The sequence below is a fragment of the Gavialis gangeticus genome, unplaced genomic scaffold (assembly GCF_001723915.1).
Source record: "Gavialis gangeticus isolate Ggan-Ray unplaced genomic scaffold, GavGan_comp1, whole genome shotgun sequence".
NCBI lineage: Eukaryota > Metazoa > Chordata > Crocodylia > Gavialidae > Gavialis > Gavialis gangeticus.
This window is the reverse complement of record NW_017729032.1, coordinates 248,770,708-248,788,382: the sequence shown is the minus strand read 5'-3', so window position 1 is coordinate 248,788,382 and position 17,675 is coordinate 248,770,708. Positions and strand designations below refer to the sequence as shown.

At 43.7% G+C, this 17,675-nt stretch overlaps 1 protein-coding gene across 2 annotated transcripts in view; it reads right to left on the bottom strand.

Moving 5' to 3' along the window:
• Positions 1-5,137: 5,137 nt before the first annotated feature.
• Positions 5,138-17,675, bottom strand: part of RCSD1 (RCSD domain containing 1) — a 60,640-nt gene continuing 48,102 nt past the window's right edge. The window contains exons 2-7 of one of the 2 annotated variants that reach the window (XM_019525719.1): positions 16,862-16,969; positions 13,549-13,638; positions 12,092-12,163; positions 10,931-11,134; positions 8,318-8,976; positions 5,138-6,509 (exon numbers count right to left, since the gene is read on the bottom strand). In XM_019525719.1, coding sequence (XP_019381264.1) covers positions 8,329-8,976; positions 10,931-11,134; positions 12,092-12,163; positions 13,549-13,638; positions 16,862-16,969 — 1,122 coding nt within the window. In that variant the 3' untranslated portion in view covers positions 5,138-6,509; positions 8,318-8,328. Of the gene's footprint in view, positions 6,510-8,317; positions 8,977-10,930; positions 11,135-12,091; positions 12,164-13,548; positions 13,639-16,794; positions 16,970-17,675 lie in introns of those variants that run through there. The other variant, XM_019525720.1, reaches the window with a different exon arrangement.

Below are 17,675 nucleotides of genomic sequence, written 5' to 3'. Positions count from 1 at the left end.
TCCAAGCATGAATGCCACATGCCCCTGGAGGCTAGGAGGCACAGTGAGCTCCCGCAGGTGGCAGCGTGGCTGCGGCAAGGGGGAAGCTCCTGCAGGTGGCCACAGTGCTGGCAGCGGCAGAGAATGTGGGGAGCAGTGAACACTCACGGGCACTGCTGGCAGTGTCAACAGTGCCTTCTCGCAGGGGGTGCACGTGCACCTGCGTGCACCCCCTATGCATCACCAGTGGCTCCAAGGCTGGTCAAAATACACTGCTGCCATCAGTAGTGGCCCTTGAGCCTCACCCCAGCTTGCTATCTGGCTCGCAACTCAGTTTAAACAAAACAGAAAACCATAGAAGAGTGCCATGGAAAAACATAACTGCCTGGCATAAGTGGCACTAGAAATTATTACGGGGGGTGGGGCTGGGCAGTGCAGGGACCCCGTCCCTGTCTTCCTCAGGGCCGTTCAGAGGCCAGCATGCGCTGGTGCTGTGCACAGCAGTGGAGAAGCGCGTAGTGGGGGGTGCTGGGCAGGGCACTACGCTGTCAGTGAGGCGTTGGAGCTGCTGTCACTGTCCCAGTTTGGGGAGGCTAAGCCCAGTTAGCCCTGGCCTTCCACCGCCTACACTGCCTGGTCCCTGTGTTTTCATGTTACATTCCTTTCCACATTCCCTTGTTTGTGTTTTCTTTCTTGAGATTTGAAGATCTAGCCAGGAAACTTGTATTTCCACACTTCTTATCTTTAAAGCACCATGCATGCCAACACTGTTACATAAATAATAGCTTAGCAATAACTTAGCCTTGGCAAGAAATGCTTGGCACATCTCCACTGCTACTACAATCAACACCCCTGTAACAAAACCATCAGAACTGATAGCTCTTACACATGCCTTTCCCAAAAGGTGATATGCCTGATCCAATGGACCAGCAACTATGTGGGTAAAAACTAAACAACAACTATGCTCTAGAATGAACTCTTACTGAAAAAATATAAAAGACAGACACACATCATTACAAGCACATTTCTCACAGAACACTTTTTCCCTCTCTGACTTAACTACCCTTGTGCTCAAGGGAAATGTATCTAACACCTTTAAAAGGCAAACTCAGGAACATAAGTTGACTGGACACTAAGAATCAATGATTTAACACTGATATTGGTTGCATGGGATATTATAACATACCCAATTCCTGAGCTCTCTCCACAAATAAAAGGAGATAATGACCATCCTGCCTTTTGATAGATCCTCATCTTCCATCTTTTTTTCTTCTGCTAATTGTTTGTCTGCTACCCCTAGGAATTCCTCTCCCCACTCTTCCTTTTTTTTAAAAGCAGGTTTTCACTTCTCAGACCTGAAAAGAATGTACTGCATTCAAAACCATGTCTAACTCTATCCCAACTATGCAGTTGGTCCAGTAAAAAAAGATCACCCTAAAAATCCTCAAGTATCACAAAATTCTTGGACCATCATACCTGCAACATTACTAACACTACTATAAACAATAACATAATTTCCTTTCTCATGGTATGGTTTTTTGTCACCCTAGGGTTTAAAGACTATTTATGTACTTTTCTATGGAGTCTGAGACATCACTGTGACCATAAAAAGTCTAAAAGTCTAGTCCTGGGAAATATGCACTTTATACTGGCTAAATTTATGGGGCAGAAGACAGGGTAGATTTGCACCTTTTAAACTGTCTTCTGCCTGAGTTCTGGCTAAAATAGTTAACTACCTCTCTGAACTTATAATCAGTGCACTGGTGTGTTTGTCTTCCTGGATATAATGTTACACCAGGGAATGTTTTAGGCACAAATAAGCATAACCCTACTTATTTTGGGGAAAACTGGAAAACTACAGCTTCCTGGAATTCCCACCAGCTGTTCATTTGAGCTTAAGGCACTTCTACAGTTGCCTAGAAATCAAATAACTAGTTAAGACCTCTCAGTCTGACAATATCTCTATCTTATTTCACACATCTCCCAGTAGTGCAGAACAGGTCAACATTCTGGATGACTTATTTTCCATACAGAAAGGAGAGAGAAAATACTAATGGGGAAGAGGAAATGGGGAGCATGCAGAGCACCTGGGGTATGACAGGGGGCAAAGAAGTTGCGGAGATTTCCAATTAAGAAAGATGGGAGGGTGTCACACAGGGAAGTTGTTCTGAAGGAGAGAGCTAAATGGAGGCATGCCAGAAGCCCCTGTTATGCAATGAACTCTGTTCACTGAAGTGACAATGCATATGATGACCCTCAGTCCATGGATTAGAAATGATTATACCTATATCTCCCAGCTGCTCTTAAGTAGGAGGTATGGAGATAGTGTCTGCCCTATTCCGGAGAAGCTGGGGAGATAGCCTGCTTTAATTATGTCTTGTTCACACCTGCCTTCAAGCTCTTCTCAGAATCAGAGTCACCTCTTTGATGTAGAATATGTGGAGGTTCCTTCATGGAGTAAATTTGTTCCGTCCACTACAATACCTCAAGCTGGCACTGAGCAGCTCTGTTTCCTCCCCCAAGATGACTGTCTGTTATTCTAGACCAGTGATTCTCTGAGAGTGAGTGCCCTGAAATCCTTTCAAGGGTGTTGAAAGGTGCTACATAGGCTAGGGACACACATTACACATAAATCAGTTTATGTGAAACTGGTTTAAACCTGTAACAGAACATAAGTTCAGTGCACATAAACCAGTTTGAAAATGGCGAAAACCAGGTTGAGATAAACCTGGTTGAATGTAGTATCAGACTTAACTGATTGAGCTCAAACTGGTTTATGCAACTTCTGTCCTGGACCCTCTCTTGGTTTAAGTTAAACCAGAATTCCCCAGCATCCCAGCATGCTCTCTGGGCTATGATCTCTGCTCCAGCAGAGCAGGGCTGGCCTCGCACCTCCACTCCCTACCTGGAGCAAGAAGAGGAAGGTGCAGGGGCCTGGCCAGACACTGGCCCCTAGAAGTGGGCAGGAAAGAGGTTTATCCCTCCCCCCACTTGTCCCACCTGTGCAGACCTGCATGTCTCCGCTGGCTGCTCCAGCGGTGGGGATATGGCCAGCTCAGGCAGTAGCTCAGAGTGAACTGGCCAGAGAGGGGGTTGAATTCCCTGCTCCCTGTCCCACCGGCATGGACCTGAATCAGGGTCCTCTGTGTGCTCCCCCCTCACTGCTGCAGCAGCGGAGGAGGGGCATGGCCAGATGCCAGGTGGCATGGCTCCCTGAGGCAAAGGTCTGTGTCTGTGGGACAGGGAGGGGGGAATTCAACTCCCTCCCTGGCAAGTTCACTCTGAGGTACTGCCTGTGTTGGCCATGCCCCCCAGCACAGCTTCCCTGCAGCCACGGGTATGCTGTAGCACCCACTGGCACATGGCTAGAGCCAGTGCAGGCTTGTGCCTGCATTTCGTGAATGTCTGTTCACTTGCATATTGGTTCAATCTAGACAGGTTAAACTAACCTGCAAAGATTGAATCAATTCAGGCTCTGGCTTTTTGAATGTGTGTCCGTAGCCATAATGTTTGCACAGTTAGGTGTGCAAACAGGATTCACATGATAAACCCAGAAGTTTCAAATAAGAATCCATAGCATTAAAAACATCCTGCCCTGTATGGTCTCACTGAATTCTTTGCAACAAAAGAATTGCTTTATGAATTTTCTGTAGTAAAAAAACAAGTGAAAAATAAGAGCTGGCATTTTCTGAGGAGTGCTTTGAATCTGTCCAGGGGTGCCTCAAATGTCTTCAGGTATATCTTGAGTCTAAAAAGTTTGCGAAACACTGCCCTAGACAGGCAGCAGGAAAAAGGTGTTTCAGTAGTGGCCTGCTGGATATAGAGAGTAACTTATGTAATATATACTACACAACTGTGTTTGTGGAGGGATGATTTTACTCCAAGGTAAACTTATACTGTTAGAGCACCATGGAGTGCTTAATGGCTGCACAGTGCAGACACGATACCTGCTTCTGCTTTGAAGTTTTCCTTCCAAAGACCTTCACCTTTGACCTTAGGACGAAGAGCTGAGTCACAACTGTCAGGATTGGGACCTGCTACAGAGAGGCGGCATCTACATGAGACGCTGACTGCTCAGTTATTTAGTACTTGCATACTCAATGTTACTGTGCAGTACTAGCCCCACATGACTTCTTGGTGACACTGACTGTGCAGTAGCTCGTTACTACTGCACAGCAGTGTCACGTCATGATTCGTGCCACATAATGCTACTGCACAGCATCTTGCTGAGCTACAAATTTCAGCATCTTGCAGGCAGCAGCCAGCATCTACAAATTACAAACCAGATGGGTACAATGTATTCTGTTTCTGTGGCCTGCCCCTACCAGCATTACATATCCTCATTTGGGCTTTTGCAGCTCCCCAGAATTAAATACAGTTATTTTTCTTTTCTGTTTCACTCTTTTATTTCCTTTGTTCTCCCATGATATTTTCAAGGTGAAGGAGAGCAAATTCCACACCCTTGTTCAGCACACACATTCTCTAAACACGCTTACGCACATATACAATAATGCACAATTATACAGACATCCTGATACCTCTTCTGAGAACAGAAATGTTACAGTTATAATTCAGCCTGGCTTGCAGCACAAGCCTAAGCAAACATATTCAAATATATTCAAAGGCAATGATGCATCGTGATATGGCTCAAAGAGGTTGTGGTGGTTGCAAATACTGAGAAACCTAGGCACAAGGGGTGAGACCAATCACTTCCCACTGGCTTTAAATTGACAGTCTCTTAGTGCTTTCATTTGGGAAGATGGAAAGCAGGGTGTAGTAAAAAGGATCATGAATCAATCTGTCATCTTGTGAATTCAGTACTGGTGAAAGGTGACATCCTTTGAGACTGTAGGTTATTACTGGCCTAACTGGAAAGCCTTGGAGCCCCAGTAATGAGCACCCTTGTTCAACACTTATTCTGCGCCACATTGTGGTCAGTGCTATAGAGACATAGAATAGATTGATGACCATTCCCCAGAGATCTTATACAGGTGTCTGTTCACAAAAAAGGTGCAGCACAAGCAGCAGCCAAGCAAGCTTTCTTCAGTATTTCCCTTGCCAGTGTGTCCCGAGTCCTGACCTGAAGTGTCCCCTTCAAAGAGGAGAGGGGGCTCAGTCATTATGGCCCTTTCAGACTTTGGCCTCTCTTACTCTTTGGTTGGTAGTATCATCAAACCGTGTGCTGTAGCTATACTGTAGTTATGTGAACACCTGTCTACTGGGTATGGAACCGAGACATGCTTCCAACTCATTTCATGAAGGCCAATAGATAGTAAATGCAACTGAGAGATAAATGGTTCCACAGCTCAGCCACTATTCATCTTCTGAGCCAGCTAGGCCTCAGAAGTATTTAGCAGAGACCTAAATGCTTCCTTTGAGAACCTATGTGGTTCTCAGCATCACATTACCTAAATACTTCTACTGCCAAATCCTTTTAAACTCTTCCTCTAAGAGTTCTTAAGAAACATTCTTATATATAATTTTTAAAGGGATGAAAATTCACCAAGTTCACATCCAGCTTGGGCCATATTAAGTGAAATTCACCCATTCAAAAGGGCTTTACTGGCTTATATGAAATGTGTAGGTTGTTTCAGTTCAGGTCTCGCAAACTATTGTCCATGTCATAAAAAATCAGTACTAATTAGCCACATGTGGGAAGTCTCAGAATGGAAGTCTTAGGTAGAATAAGCTATGAAGATACATTTATACCGGTCCTACTCAGTTAGGATCGAAGCACATTGATGGGCTAATGAGCTTTTGTTGTTATTTTCTATTACAGGACTTATGTTCTCTGGATCAAGTTTTTTAGATGCTACTTTTCACCAACACTAAAAAACACCAAAGAATTAGATCACATTTGTTAAGAGTAGCTGTTGGATGTTAGTAATAAGATGTTTCAAGTGCAGATTGGCCACCCTAATGCTGGTCCAAGTGAAAATTCATCAAAGAGGCTTTATAAACAATTTCAGAAGGCTCTTCTCCATATTTAGGGTTCACGTCTGCCATATAACATATTTATATATTTTCCCTGTTTTTAAAACATTATTTACTTATGTTTGAAAACTGAAAAATATTTCAAAAGAAGCTATTTAATAGGCACAACTTTTCTATGTCTGAAACTGATAAACTGCATCTAAGACTGAAACAGAGAATAAAACAAAATTTGGAGCTCAGCAGTAATGGAAAATAACAGACCCAGACACAGTGATGTTTGCTGGGTCCAAGATAAGTATGTATTAAGTCTCCAGTCCGGACATTATTTTAAAGTGATTGAATGTACCCAAGAAGAGCCAGCTGGTGAAGCCTGCCATGATAAAAAGCCATCTTCATTCCAGCCTTTCCTTCTCCCATAGAGCATTATGGCATAAGAGCAGTGAACCAGTGTTGGGTCACAGGTCTCTCGGCTGCTTCTAGATCCTTCATGTTATTCATATTCTGCTGTTCTGGCAGGGAAGGTCCTCCAGTAGCTACACCTTAATTGGACTTTTTGGCTCCTCTTCAGATGTCTCCTGTGTCCTGATTTTTTCTTCCTTTAAAGAAAAGGAGAATGATAAAACACATCAAGGAAAGTAATGATATAAACATACGTTACAATTCATTAAGCGCTCTAGGAAAGTCTAGAATCTGGGTGCCCTCTGAGCCGTCCTTTATCCTTGGGCTTCTTTTATGGTTTTCATGCTATAAGTAAGCCCAAGCACTCAGCCCAAGTTTCCTAGCTCTCATAGTCTAATCCGAGTCAGTATTTGAATTGGAGAGTGGTAACCAAGGCCTTCCAATTACACTTTCTTATTCAGCTCCATTCTGGTTCCCTTCAAGACCCAGATTAGACCCCACAGAGTGAGACGGATCATCAAAAACTAGGACAAGCGGAAACCCAGATGGGGACAGATAGGGATCTCATGTTGCTGGGTTTTCTTTTCAGCAAGATAACTATGTAATAACTAGCATGCAGGGGGCATTACTATACTCTGGGGGAAGGCACATGTAATTATGTTTGCCCTTCAGTGACTAAAGGCCAGGTAAGAGGTTTCATAACACAAGCCCTAGTGTCTAGTGGAAGTTCTCTACTTCAAGCGGTAGATGCCTGTTTTTGATCATAGAATCATAGAAAACTAGGGCTGGAAGGGACCTCAGGAGGTCAGCTAGTCCAACTCCCTGCTTAAAGCAGGACCAGCCCCAATTAGATCATCTCAGCCAGGGCTTTGTAGAGCCAGGCCTTAAAAACCTCTAAGGAGGTGCCTGGCTCAGTGAATAACCATGGACTGGGAATGTTGATGGCTGATAGTGTCTCCTGGAAGTGTCCCTTTTAATAAGCAAGTAGAAATCTAAATGCACAGTGTAGTTTCTGTAGGGGGGGATTTCCACCACACTGCCTTAAAAATGCTGTGGAGCTGAGCAGAGTGTCATGGGTCAGTATGTCTCCCTCTTTCTTCACATAACTAGAACAATATTTTCTCCTTGTGCTGAACACGCCATCTCTGTCATTGCCACATCTCATGCTTTGATTATCTTCATTAGGTGTTCCTATATGGAAACTGATTCATACTGGGATTGGCCATAGTTAATATCTATGAAGCACCAGTGGGAAACAGAAATAATGACACTGCCATTTTGTGTAACTCCCAGGTATTATTTGACCTGGGGGTCACAGTGGACAATAAGCTAAATATGAGCCAGCAGTGTGCCCTTGTCACCAAGGGCTAATGGCATACTGGGCTGCATTGGTAGGAACATTGCCAGCAGATTGAGAGAAGTGATTCTTTCCCTCTATTCAGCACTGATGAGGCCACATCTGGAGAACTGTGTCCAGTTTTGGGTCCCCCACTACAGAAAAGAGGTAGACAAATGGAGAGAGTCCAGCAAAGGGCAATGAAAACGGTTCAGGGCTGAAGCACGTAACTTAGGAGGAGGACAGGCTGAGGGAACTGGGTTTATTTAGTCTGGAGGAAAGAAGACTGAGTGGGGATTTAACAGCAACCTTCAGCTACCTGAAAGGGGTTCAAAAGAGGATGGAGCTAGACTGTTCTCACTGGTGGCAGATCAGATGACAGAACAGCAAGCAATCTTCTCAAGTAGCTGAAGCGAAGTTGGGGTTAGATGTGAGGAAACTCTCTCACAAGGAAGGTAGTAAAGCACTGGAATAGGTTACCTAGAGAGACTGTGGGATCTCCATCCTTGAAAGTTTTTCAGAGCCGGCTAGACAAAGCCTTGGCTAGGATGAGATAGTTGGGGCTGGTCCTGCTTTGAGCAGAAGGTTGGACTAGATGACCTCCTGAGGTCCCTTCCAACCCTAATTTTCTATGATTCTATGCCCAATTGCTGTGGTGAACCACCTCACCTGCATCATATTTACTCAGTGCCCAGTTCTTGTGTTGGTGTCACACTGGGCTTCTCACTGGCGGTGTCTGTGTCTGCTGCCAGCTGCAGTGTCCCGGGCTCTGAGTCCTTTTCCTGGATGTCTGATTTTTCCTGTGTATCAGTGCTCTCAACTTCCTTCTTCTCCACCTCTTCCTTTTCTTTGTCCCTTTTATTGGGTTCACAGACATTGTCATCCTCCTTTTCCCCCACAGTGCTCTTGCACACCTTCTCTTCCTTGTCTTCCACAGCCACCTGGCACAAGGTCTCAGTGTTTCTCTTGTCTGATTTCCCTTCCTCCTCTCCTGTGCTGCTCTTGCAATGTGTCACTGTTTCCTCTTCTGTGCTGCTCTTGCAAGGGGCTGTTTCCTCTGCTTGCTTTTCTCTCTCATCTTTACTTTCTGTCCTGAAGGATCTTCTCCTTGATGGAGAATTTTCATCAGATCCAATCTGTTTCTCCATTGCTTTGCTTTCTGTTCCTGGCTCATCTGTCTTACCCTTGGGTGCAAACACCTCATCACCATTCTCTTCCTTTGCACCATTTTCTTGAGATGAAACCGTTGCCCCTAACTCTTCACCACTTCCAGACTTTCGGAATCTCCTGGAGGGAGGTCTCCGCTTTATTGATCCTCTTGTCCGCACCTGATTACAGGAAATGCAGAGACTAAATTATCTAAGCTGTGTCAGTGAGTGCAGTGCTGGTTACCCAGACACCAGTTCTCCTAGTCACCGCCCTTTTGCTTTTCCAAAGAAGCAGTAATCATCATCCTAATTCACACTGTATTAGCTAATTTACATGAGTGAACCTGGACACACACAAATTTGGACCTGAGGACTGTAGATTCATTATGCAGGTGCTCACTTGCAGGAAATTGATTTAGAAGCACAGCAATTTTATTTTTGGCAGTCAAATGGTAGGAGAGGATAAAGAAATTTCTTTTCTTTGTAGCCTGATAATCCACAGAGAATCAGAAGCTACAGACTCACTCCAAGTCCAAATCTGTAGGACCCTCTCATATTCTGCTATGTCTTGGAGAACCCAACTTTTCTCAAATGACAGCAGGATTTGCAGCTAGCCAGAAATCTAAGGACTGTACTAAATTGGAATAAACTTGATCAGGTATTGTCATTTCAATAGAGTTGTAGCTTGCAGGGACAAGAGATGCCAGGATGCAATATAGCCTCTCCTGCTCAGATGGAAGTTAAGCTAGCGGTTCTCAACCTTTTTAGACTCAAGGTACCTCTTGTTAGAGTCAAGACACCCCTTATTAAAGTTAAAGCACCACTTGGAAAATGCCACCCGTCAATTTTCACTCATTTTTTGCTGATAATAAAATAATATAGCAATTATGCTGTTGAATATCCATGGGCCAAACTTCTGTAAAAACCAGGTACAAAATAAATACAATGCAGAATATCTTGCTGTATTCGGCTTGCAGTGCCATACAGTCACCCTAAAAATGTACTAATTCATTGCACAACTTGGCTTTTGTCCTTTAATTTGATATAATGTTGTGTGCAAATGTAAGATCAATCCAATTCATTCTCACTTGAAGTGGGTGAATCATGCTCCTTCACCACCTGAAGACAATTAGAATCTGTTGTCCATGGAATTCTATTTAAGGGTAATTTTCATTGTATGTCTTAGTTATTTCTATACTGAAGCTGATTTACATGGGGATTGCCTGAAGTTAATATTTAGGAAGCACCGGTGGGGAAGACTTCAAGTAGTCTTGCAGTGTTGTTAATGGTTCAGGGAACAAGAAACAAAATTAACAGCTTTACTGGACTTAACACAGACAATCGTTTTATGGCTCATTACAATTTACCTGCTTTCTCTGTTAACCTCTGTGTACTCCACAGCCTCCACCCTGTCCCCTTCTTTAGGTCTAGCTATGTAAGTAGCTCTTTATTTGTTCTGTTGCTACTTCTGATATCTGTTTTTTGTTCCACAGGCCCTTTTCCCTTTCTTTAATTAGTTCCTTTTACATAATGATGTTAAACAAAAGTTATTGTTTTAACTGGTATTTAGTTTAGGCTGTATCTGCTTCTTTCACAGACTTGAGGAAGAGCACCTTGTACCCAAAAGCTTGCCTAACATTATTCCCAATTATTTTGTTGGTCTAATAAAATAAATTTAAATATAGGCAGAGAAGAAAGCCCCCTGAACTACAGTCAGAGGCTCATTAAAGATAGGCCAAATGAGTAGTTGGGAAAAGGTTCTTAGCAAGCTTTTGGGCGCAGTCACTCTTCTTCAGGCATCGGGAGTCTCTGCTGGTCCAGCAGTCTGGTGAACAGCAGAGACTCCCAATTCCTGAAGAAGGATGACTGCACCCAAAAGCTTGCTAAGAACTTTTCCCCAACTACTCAGCTGGTCTAATAAAACATATCACATCTACTCAAAGAACCTTGCCTGCCTATGTCCTTAGACCAACACAGCTACACCCAAAAACCCAGCATTAAAGGTAGAAGCACTGAACTCCTCTTTTGGCTATAAAAACATTCTTTCAAGACAGGACTAGACTGTTCCAGTTCCATTCCCAGGAATAAAATGGCCTTGGCCTCCTGGACTTGAGAAAGCCAGCAGACACTTTACCTTGTTATAGTTTTGCAGGTGAGTGCCCTCTGGTGGTTGATCAAAGCTAACTGGTGCTTCATCTGACTCGCTGGAACGGGACTGAATACCTGGGCTGCTGGGAGTTGAAGGGGGAGTGCTAAATGGAGACGGCATGACTTTCAGACCTGGACTCTTTGGAGATGTACCTGGAAGCAGCACAGCTGGAGCAAATGCCAGATTGGCCTGCAAAGAAAATAAGTTCTTATAATAAACTTCCTTCTTCAAGTATTGTATTCTACCACCCAAATTTCCCCCTGGCAGAAATGAACTGAACAGAACAGACACAAGTAGGATCATTCAGTAGCCACCCGGGGGAGCCCTTGCTCTTAACAGAGATAGTGCTAAACTTCTCAGGAACACAGACATTTTAGCTGTTGGCTTTCTGTTTCTCCTGGTGATACTGTCAACAAACAATTCCATGTGGGGAAGTTATGACTTGGACACTTGTCCTGCAGAAACAGCTTGATCTCTGGATTACTCTTGTGCCATCCTGAGACTAAGGGATTTTCCAATGTCCTGGCCAAGCAAACATGTCTACAGAGGCTTGCCATTAGGAGAGGCTGTGAACAGATCAGTCAACTTATTATAGCTAGGAGTTTTAAACCAGTTTCTCTATCCTTGCCCATGCCGCACCTAAAGGTTCTAGCTGTGGGCATTCTTGAGCCCTCTGAATGAACACTATATTTAACAAGAGAATACCACAGAAGTAACTTAGTTTGCAACTGTAATAAAGCTCCCACTCTGGAGTCGTCCCTGTAAACTGCTATTAATAAAAGTTTGCATGCTTTGGTGTCCTTGGCAATACTAATAGGACACTGCTATGAGCAGACTTGTATTAGCAGAGGTCTCAGGCAGCATTACATAGGCACTACTAGGAGGATCACATTCTAGGAGTGCCAGCTGGCATTAACAGGCCATATATCAAAAAGCACTCAGCTTAGTAGTTGTCCCAACCAGCATACACACAGGTGCTATGGATAGATACAAGGAGGTAACAAATGCTGGGTAAATTTGTGAGTTATTTTGGGTATAAAAAAAAAAAGGCAAGTGACAAGCTTTTAAGGAGTCCTACAGTCATAACCATGTGAAGTGCTATTCAGTTTAATTACAGCAATGAGGATGACAGCATCCCTCACCTACCTGCAGTTTTTCAATCATGGGAGAGCTTTTCACCTTGACCTTGGGAAGTGGACCCGCATTTGGAGATGGCTTCTGGAAATAAATGAGAAAAGACCAAAATAAGCCAGATGAGGAAAGAAAAAGCTCTGAAGCCAGGACGAAGCCAGAGAGATCTGAGGAAGTAAGAGGGGATCCTCACAAGAAAGGCTGCTCTCCACTTTCCCAGCTCCTTGTCCAACTATCTAAATCTGTAGGGGAAGGAGCATTCCAGAACAAAGAGAGAGGAGAGGATGCGTGGAGTAATATAATGCCACATGAGGAAGATTATCAAAAGCAGGTAGCAAACTGATCCGTATCCTATACATGCACATACATGCATCACTGGTGGGAATAGGCAATATTCTCCCTTCTGACTGGCACGTATGAGGTAGGGGGTGTAATACAATTGACCAGGTAAGATTGGAGATTTTGGGATTCTATTCCTAGCACTGTACTCTGTGTATGCAGCTTTGGACAAGATATTTAACCTTTGAGGTCACTTCCCTACCTTGTAAGATGGGCATAAAACTGACATTCCTCGCAGATGGTAGCAATGGTTTCACATTCATGAAAATGTTTTATGAGCTACTTGTTTAGTGGAGCTGAAGGGATATTTTTGGTTCTGGCTAAACTACACATGTGCCCACCTTTTTAAAACACTGGGTCAAGAATGAGGAAAGAATCCACAAGCAGAAACATTACTATTTATATTGCAATAACATCTAAGGCTACAACCAGGTCAGTTCTCATTGTGTTATATGCTGTAAAAACATGACACATGGCAAGGGACTTAATTAAATTGTGGCAAGGCAAAGGGTTTTTCATGGCCTGCTTGCAGCACATAGAGCCAATTTTGCAGCAGCCCCACCCCTCGGCACTGACTGGCAGAGAGGCCCTGTTGTGGGGAGGAAGGATGTGGGGGCAGTCACTATCGTGACTGCTGGCTGTCCTTCATGCCACCCCCTCCCGCGGTGCTGACTGGTTGACAGGCCCCAGCTGAGGGTGGAAGGAGGGACGAACGGGCAGCTGCAATTCTGTCTTCTGCCCTTTGTGCTGCCCCACTAGCTGGTGCCTTTCCCTCCTGGCAGCGAAGACCACTGATACTCACCGGGAAACCAGAATATTTTTGTTACGTTTGCTGTTGTGTTGATTTTGTGGATTTTGCAGACAATCCTGGATTTTGTAGTTTCCGCAAAATCCACGAAAGTGCAAATTAAGTAGGTCCCTCCCTATACATGCCAGTCCCTGCTCTAAAGAGCCTGAGATGTGAATATCAGGTAGAATCTTTGGAGCTGTGCTCAGAAAGAGAGCAATTTATAAGCAGAACTGGGACATGAATGTGGACAGCAGGGGTGGGAAGGCAGCAAGGAACAGCAGATTATATGCAGGGTATTTTTTGTGGATGGAAAAGGAAACTCCTTAATGACATTGATACTTACTTGCTCGTTATTTTGGCCTGCCTCCACTTTGTGGATGTGTAAGGGAAGGGAGCATGGTGGTTTCCTCCTGGTTGGTCTACTGGTTGGTACCTGAAGAGAGAAACAGCTAGGTGAGTGACAAAGGAAGGGGTGAAACTCAGGTGCTGGAGGGCAATTACCATAGAAATCCACATGGCAGTCGCATGTTAGGTTGCCACAAGGAAGAGTCTGGAGGAGGAATCAGGAAGTCAGTCTTCATGCACACGGCTAGAGTGCTAGCTGCACTCCAGCATCTCCATAAATAGCTCTCTTAATAAAACCCCATCTAGTTTTAGGAACATGGACTCCTTTTGTTATATCACCCAATTTATGGGATATGAAACAATCTCCTGGTTCTATGTGAACAGAGGGCCTGACAGGAAGCAATGAAGGGTGGAGATGTTTCCAGGGCTCCCACGAGCTCTAATGAGCATCCTGTTGGAAAGCCCCCATTAGAACAGCTTGTAATTTCTTTTCTTTCTTCCTCTCTTGTCTCTATGTATTACTAAGGCTTCTTCTTTCTAATGGGTCTCAGGTTCCTACTTAATTCACTCGCCATCTCATTATTCTGTGTGTGATGTATTCTGGGGACCAAAGGCTCACAGCCCCACTGACCTTTTAGAGAAAGGTACAGCATACAGACCCCGCCAGGTCTCAGTTGTGGTAAGTGACTCAGGAGTGAAGAGTATGTTTTCTAACTCCGATTAGTCTGAACCTGCTTGGGTTTTTGGAAAAAAAATCTAGTTTATGCTAAGAATAAGGAAATGCTTAGCACATTATTAGCATTTAGCATTAGCACAGTCTCTCCAAAACTCCAGCTTCTCAGTTACACAGTCGTGTCCATGCAAGGAACCTGAAGCCTGGGTAAAGTGCTCCATCTTGATTGGAATGACATATTCCCCTTTATTGGAAATGTCAGATTAAATCTTCTGTACTTCACAGCAGTTTTGTGACCCTCTGGCAAGTTACCAAGGTGGTGAAATATTTAGGGAATTTTGTCATAATTTTCACCTCCTGATGGCCAGGGATGTGGAAATTAGATTGTGGCACCTTCCCCTTTCAAAGAGTTGGATGCTTTTCAGAATTCTGTCTGGTGTGACAAACTTGTGCCTCATGATTTTCAATGTAGAAGCTGTATCAGCAAACCACAATACCCTGTGGCAGTGTAATCAAGCTGAAACAGTGTCATTCCATACCAATTCACTGTGGACCTGACATATACTGTAACACTGCAATGCCATGTTGTATTATTGTAGTGATACTCCATAGGTCCCCATTAATGTCCTCCATGCTAAGTCTGACAGACAGAACTCAATATCAGGCTGGATATTGAGTTGCCCATCCCCACTGTTGCCCAATGGGGATGGGCAACAGTGGTTGTGTCTACACATTCATTAATGCACCGTAGTTACTGCACATTAAGTTTAGTACTTTGGTTAACCAAGAAACTAATCAATGCACAGTAACTCATGCTACTGTACAGTAGTGCTGGTGCATGGCTATTTAGTGAGGCTTACTGTGCAGTAACTTAATACTACTACACAGTAGGGTATTAGCACTGTTTTTGCCCAGCATGCTACTGCGCAGTGTTATTAGGTTACTGCACAGTTTACATCTCATGTAGATGTGTCCAGTGAGTATTATGGCAGCCCCAGCATTGTGATATGCTAAACTGAACTTGGCAGTAGAAGGAAGCAGGTTGTTGTATGAGAAAGAGAAAATGCAGAGGCAATCAATTAGCAGCATGTAGTTTTGTTAAATAACACCTTTGTTTAAAAAGTATGTATATGGTTGGTAGGAGGGGGCTCTCTCCCCCTGCCATAGAAGGCCTATCAGCAGCCAGAAGTTTTTAGACTTTCCTTGCCTTCTCAGGGGCAGGTTAAAGCCAACTGTGGGGTCTAGAGTCAAAAATAAATTCGTCAGCCTTTAGTTGTCTAACAAACCTCATTACCTCGCTGCCTGGTCTCAGTGAAGCAAGCCTGGATCACAAGTATCCAATGTTCCTGCCTCAAGTTGCCTATAGGCAGGCAAGGTTATCTAGGTAGATATGATATCTTTTATTAAACCAGCTAAATAATTGGAAGAAAGTTCTTTGCAAGCTTTCGAGCACAAACACCCTTCTTCAGGAACCTCAAGTTCCTTATGTCTTTTGGAACAGGAAATAAAACAAAGCCATTTTTACTCAGTTACTTATTGATTGGAAATGATGGCACAGGGGAGCTTTAACTAGCTCCCATGTCCTCCTTTATATTGAGTCAATACAGGCCTTGTTAGGACACAAGTCACACAGTAAGTACCTCACAATTAAAAGAGATACTGCCTTTCCTGCAAAGCCAGACTATACTGTCTAGCACTCCTATAGACTACTGCTTTTACTTCTGTTGGTACTATTATTTTCTTCCAAGTTCAGTCATAATCTATCTTGCATATGTCAAATTCAGTCTTCAGATTAGAATCTCTGTCCCAGCTGGGTCAAGTATCTGCAGCCAAACAGGAGACTATATGTGCCTTATTTATTTAAATGCAAATGAGATGTCAGTTTCTTGCTGTTAGAGGAGGATACATATCTAAAGGAAATATGGAAAGCCTGGAAAGTGTTTGCTTTGCAAAATGTGAGGGGGGTTTTAATTCAACAGTGACTGCTAATTAAGACTTCAGAACACTGGAATTGGTTAGTTAGGCCCAGATTGAAATTAAGAGGTAAACTTTGTTTACCGAAGTCAGAGAGCTATTTGAGAGCAACATCTATCTGTCTTTCAAAGGGCACCTATCACTGTTTTAACAGAGTGATGGAAAGCTGCTAGTAAGAAGAGTGCTAGCTTCTCAGCTACCAAGTCTGCCATTGGACACTCCGCTACCTGGAGTTCCTTTTCCATGCCATAAATGTCAGATATTTGGCTGGTAAAATCATGTTTTCTGATTATTAAGTACCCCAAAAAAGCACAGAGTTAGGCAGCATATGTGCACCATGCATCAATGCCAGCTATTACTGAAGAACCCATAGGCATCTTATTAGGCTCTTCAGTGTCCCCAGGGCATATGACACAAATGCAAGCTAGCAATAGACTTCTCATAGTGACAGCTGGCCTAAGCATGCTAAAGTGTTGGCATGGAATAAAGTGTTCCTAGTTTGCATCACACTCTCTGAAGTATTTTATGATTCTTTAGAATGAAAAATGCCATGTGAAATCAAGACATTTTTATGCATGGATCACTCTGGTTCCTCACCTTCTGTGGGCAGGACAAGTCTCCCATATCCTGGCTTTCTTACCTAGGAGGCCATATCACTCCTTACCTCCTTTCCAGAAACGGCAGCTGCTTGCTCTTTGAACCTTTCTGCTAACTGAGCCACTGATGGGGATGCTGATTTCTCTACCTCTGCACTGGTCACTGCTGGTCGATTCTGAAAAAACAGAAGATGTTACATGTCCAAGTCGCAAAAGCACAGAAAGCAGGAAGGCTGGGATGAATCTAAGTCAGTAATTACCAAGTATAAGAGTCATTTGTACATGTCATTCGTCGACTGACAGCTCAGAGTCACTGCTGTCAGATGTCAAATAGATGGTCTGCGAACAAACTACCCATGAAAATGTGGCCTATTAATATGTTAACATTTCCTTAGCATTCTTAGTGGGATTTCAGCAATTCTGGGCACTGGTAATGTATGAGGAAGCCTTTCTTTTCCAGCTGAAGATCTTGTTCCAGTTCTTCACTTGAGTGAGAAAAAAAAAAAATTGTATCCAAATCTCTCCCTTCACTGTCTCTCTCCAGCAGTGGGTGGATAGGATTAGAGCATAAGAGACTTCTCTCCCAAAAGTTTCAGTTATGATGGAGGTAGAGGATGGGATGGCGCAGAGGGATCTGGTTCTGAAGGGCCTTCCCTCCCACTGACTCTTTTGTACGGAGATGGATGAAAGAAGCCATTGCACCCAATATCTCAGCTCAGCTTGAGGGGTTTGTGTGAGTGAGTTACTGTTGTCCATTCTCTCCTTGTATCTCACCTTTCAAAGAGATGTCAGGCTATGAGAAGCCACACCACCCCCTACACAAACACCCCCTGTCAGGCTGAAAATAGGGAAACTCCATCATGAGGTTTTGATCAACTTCTG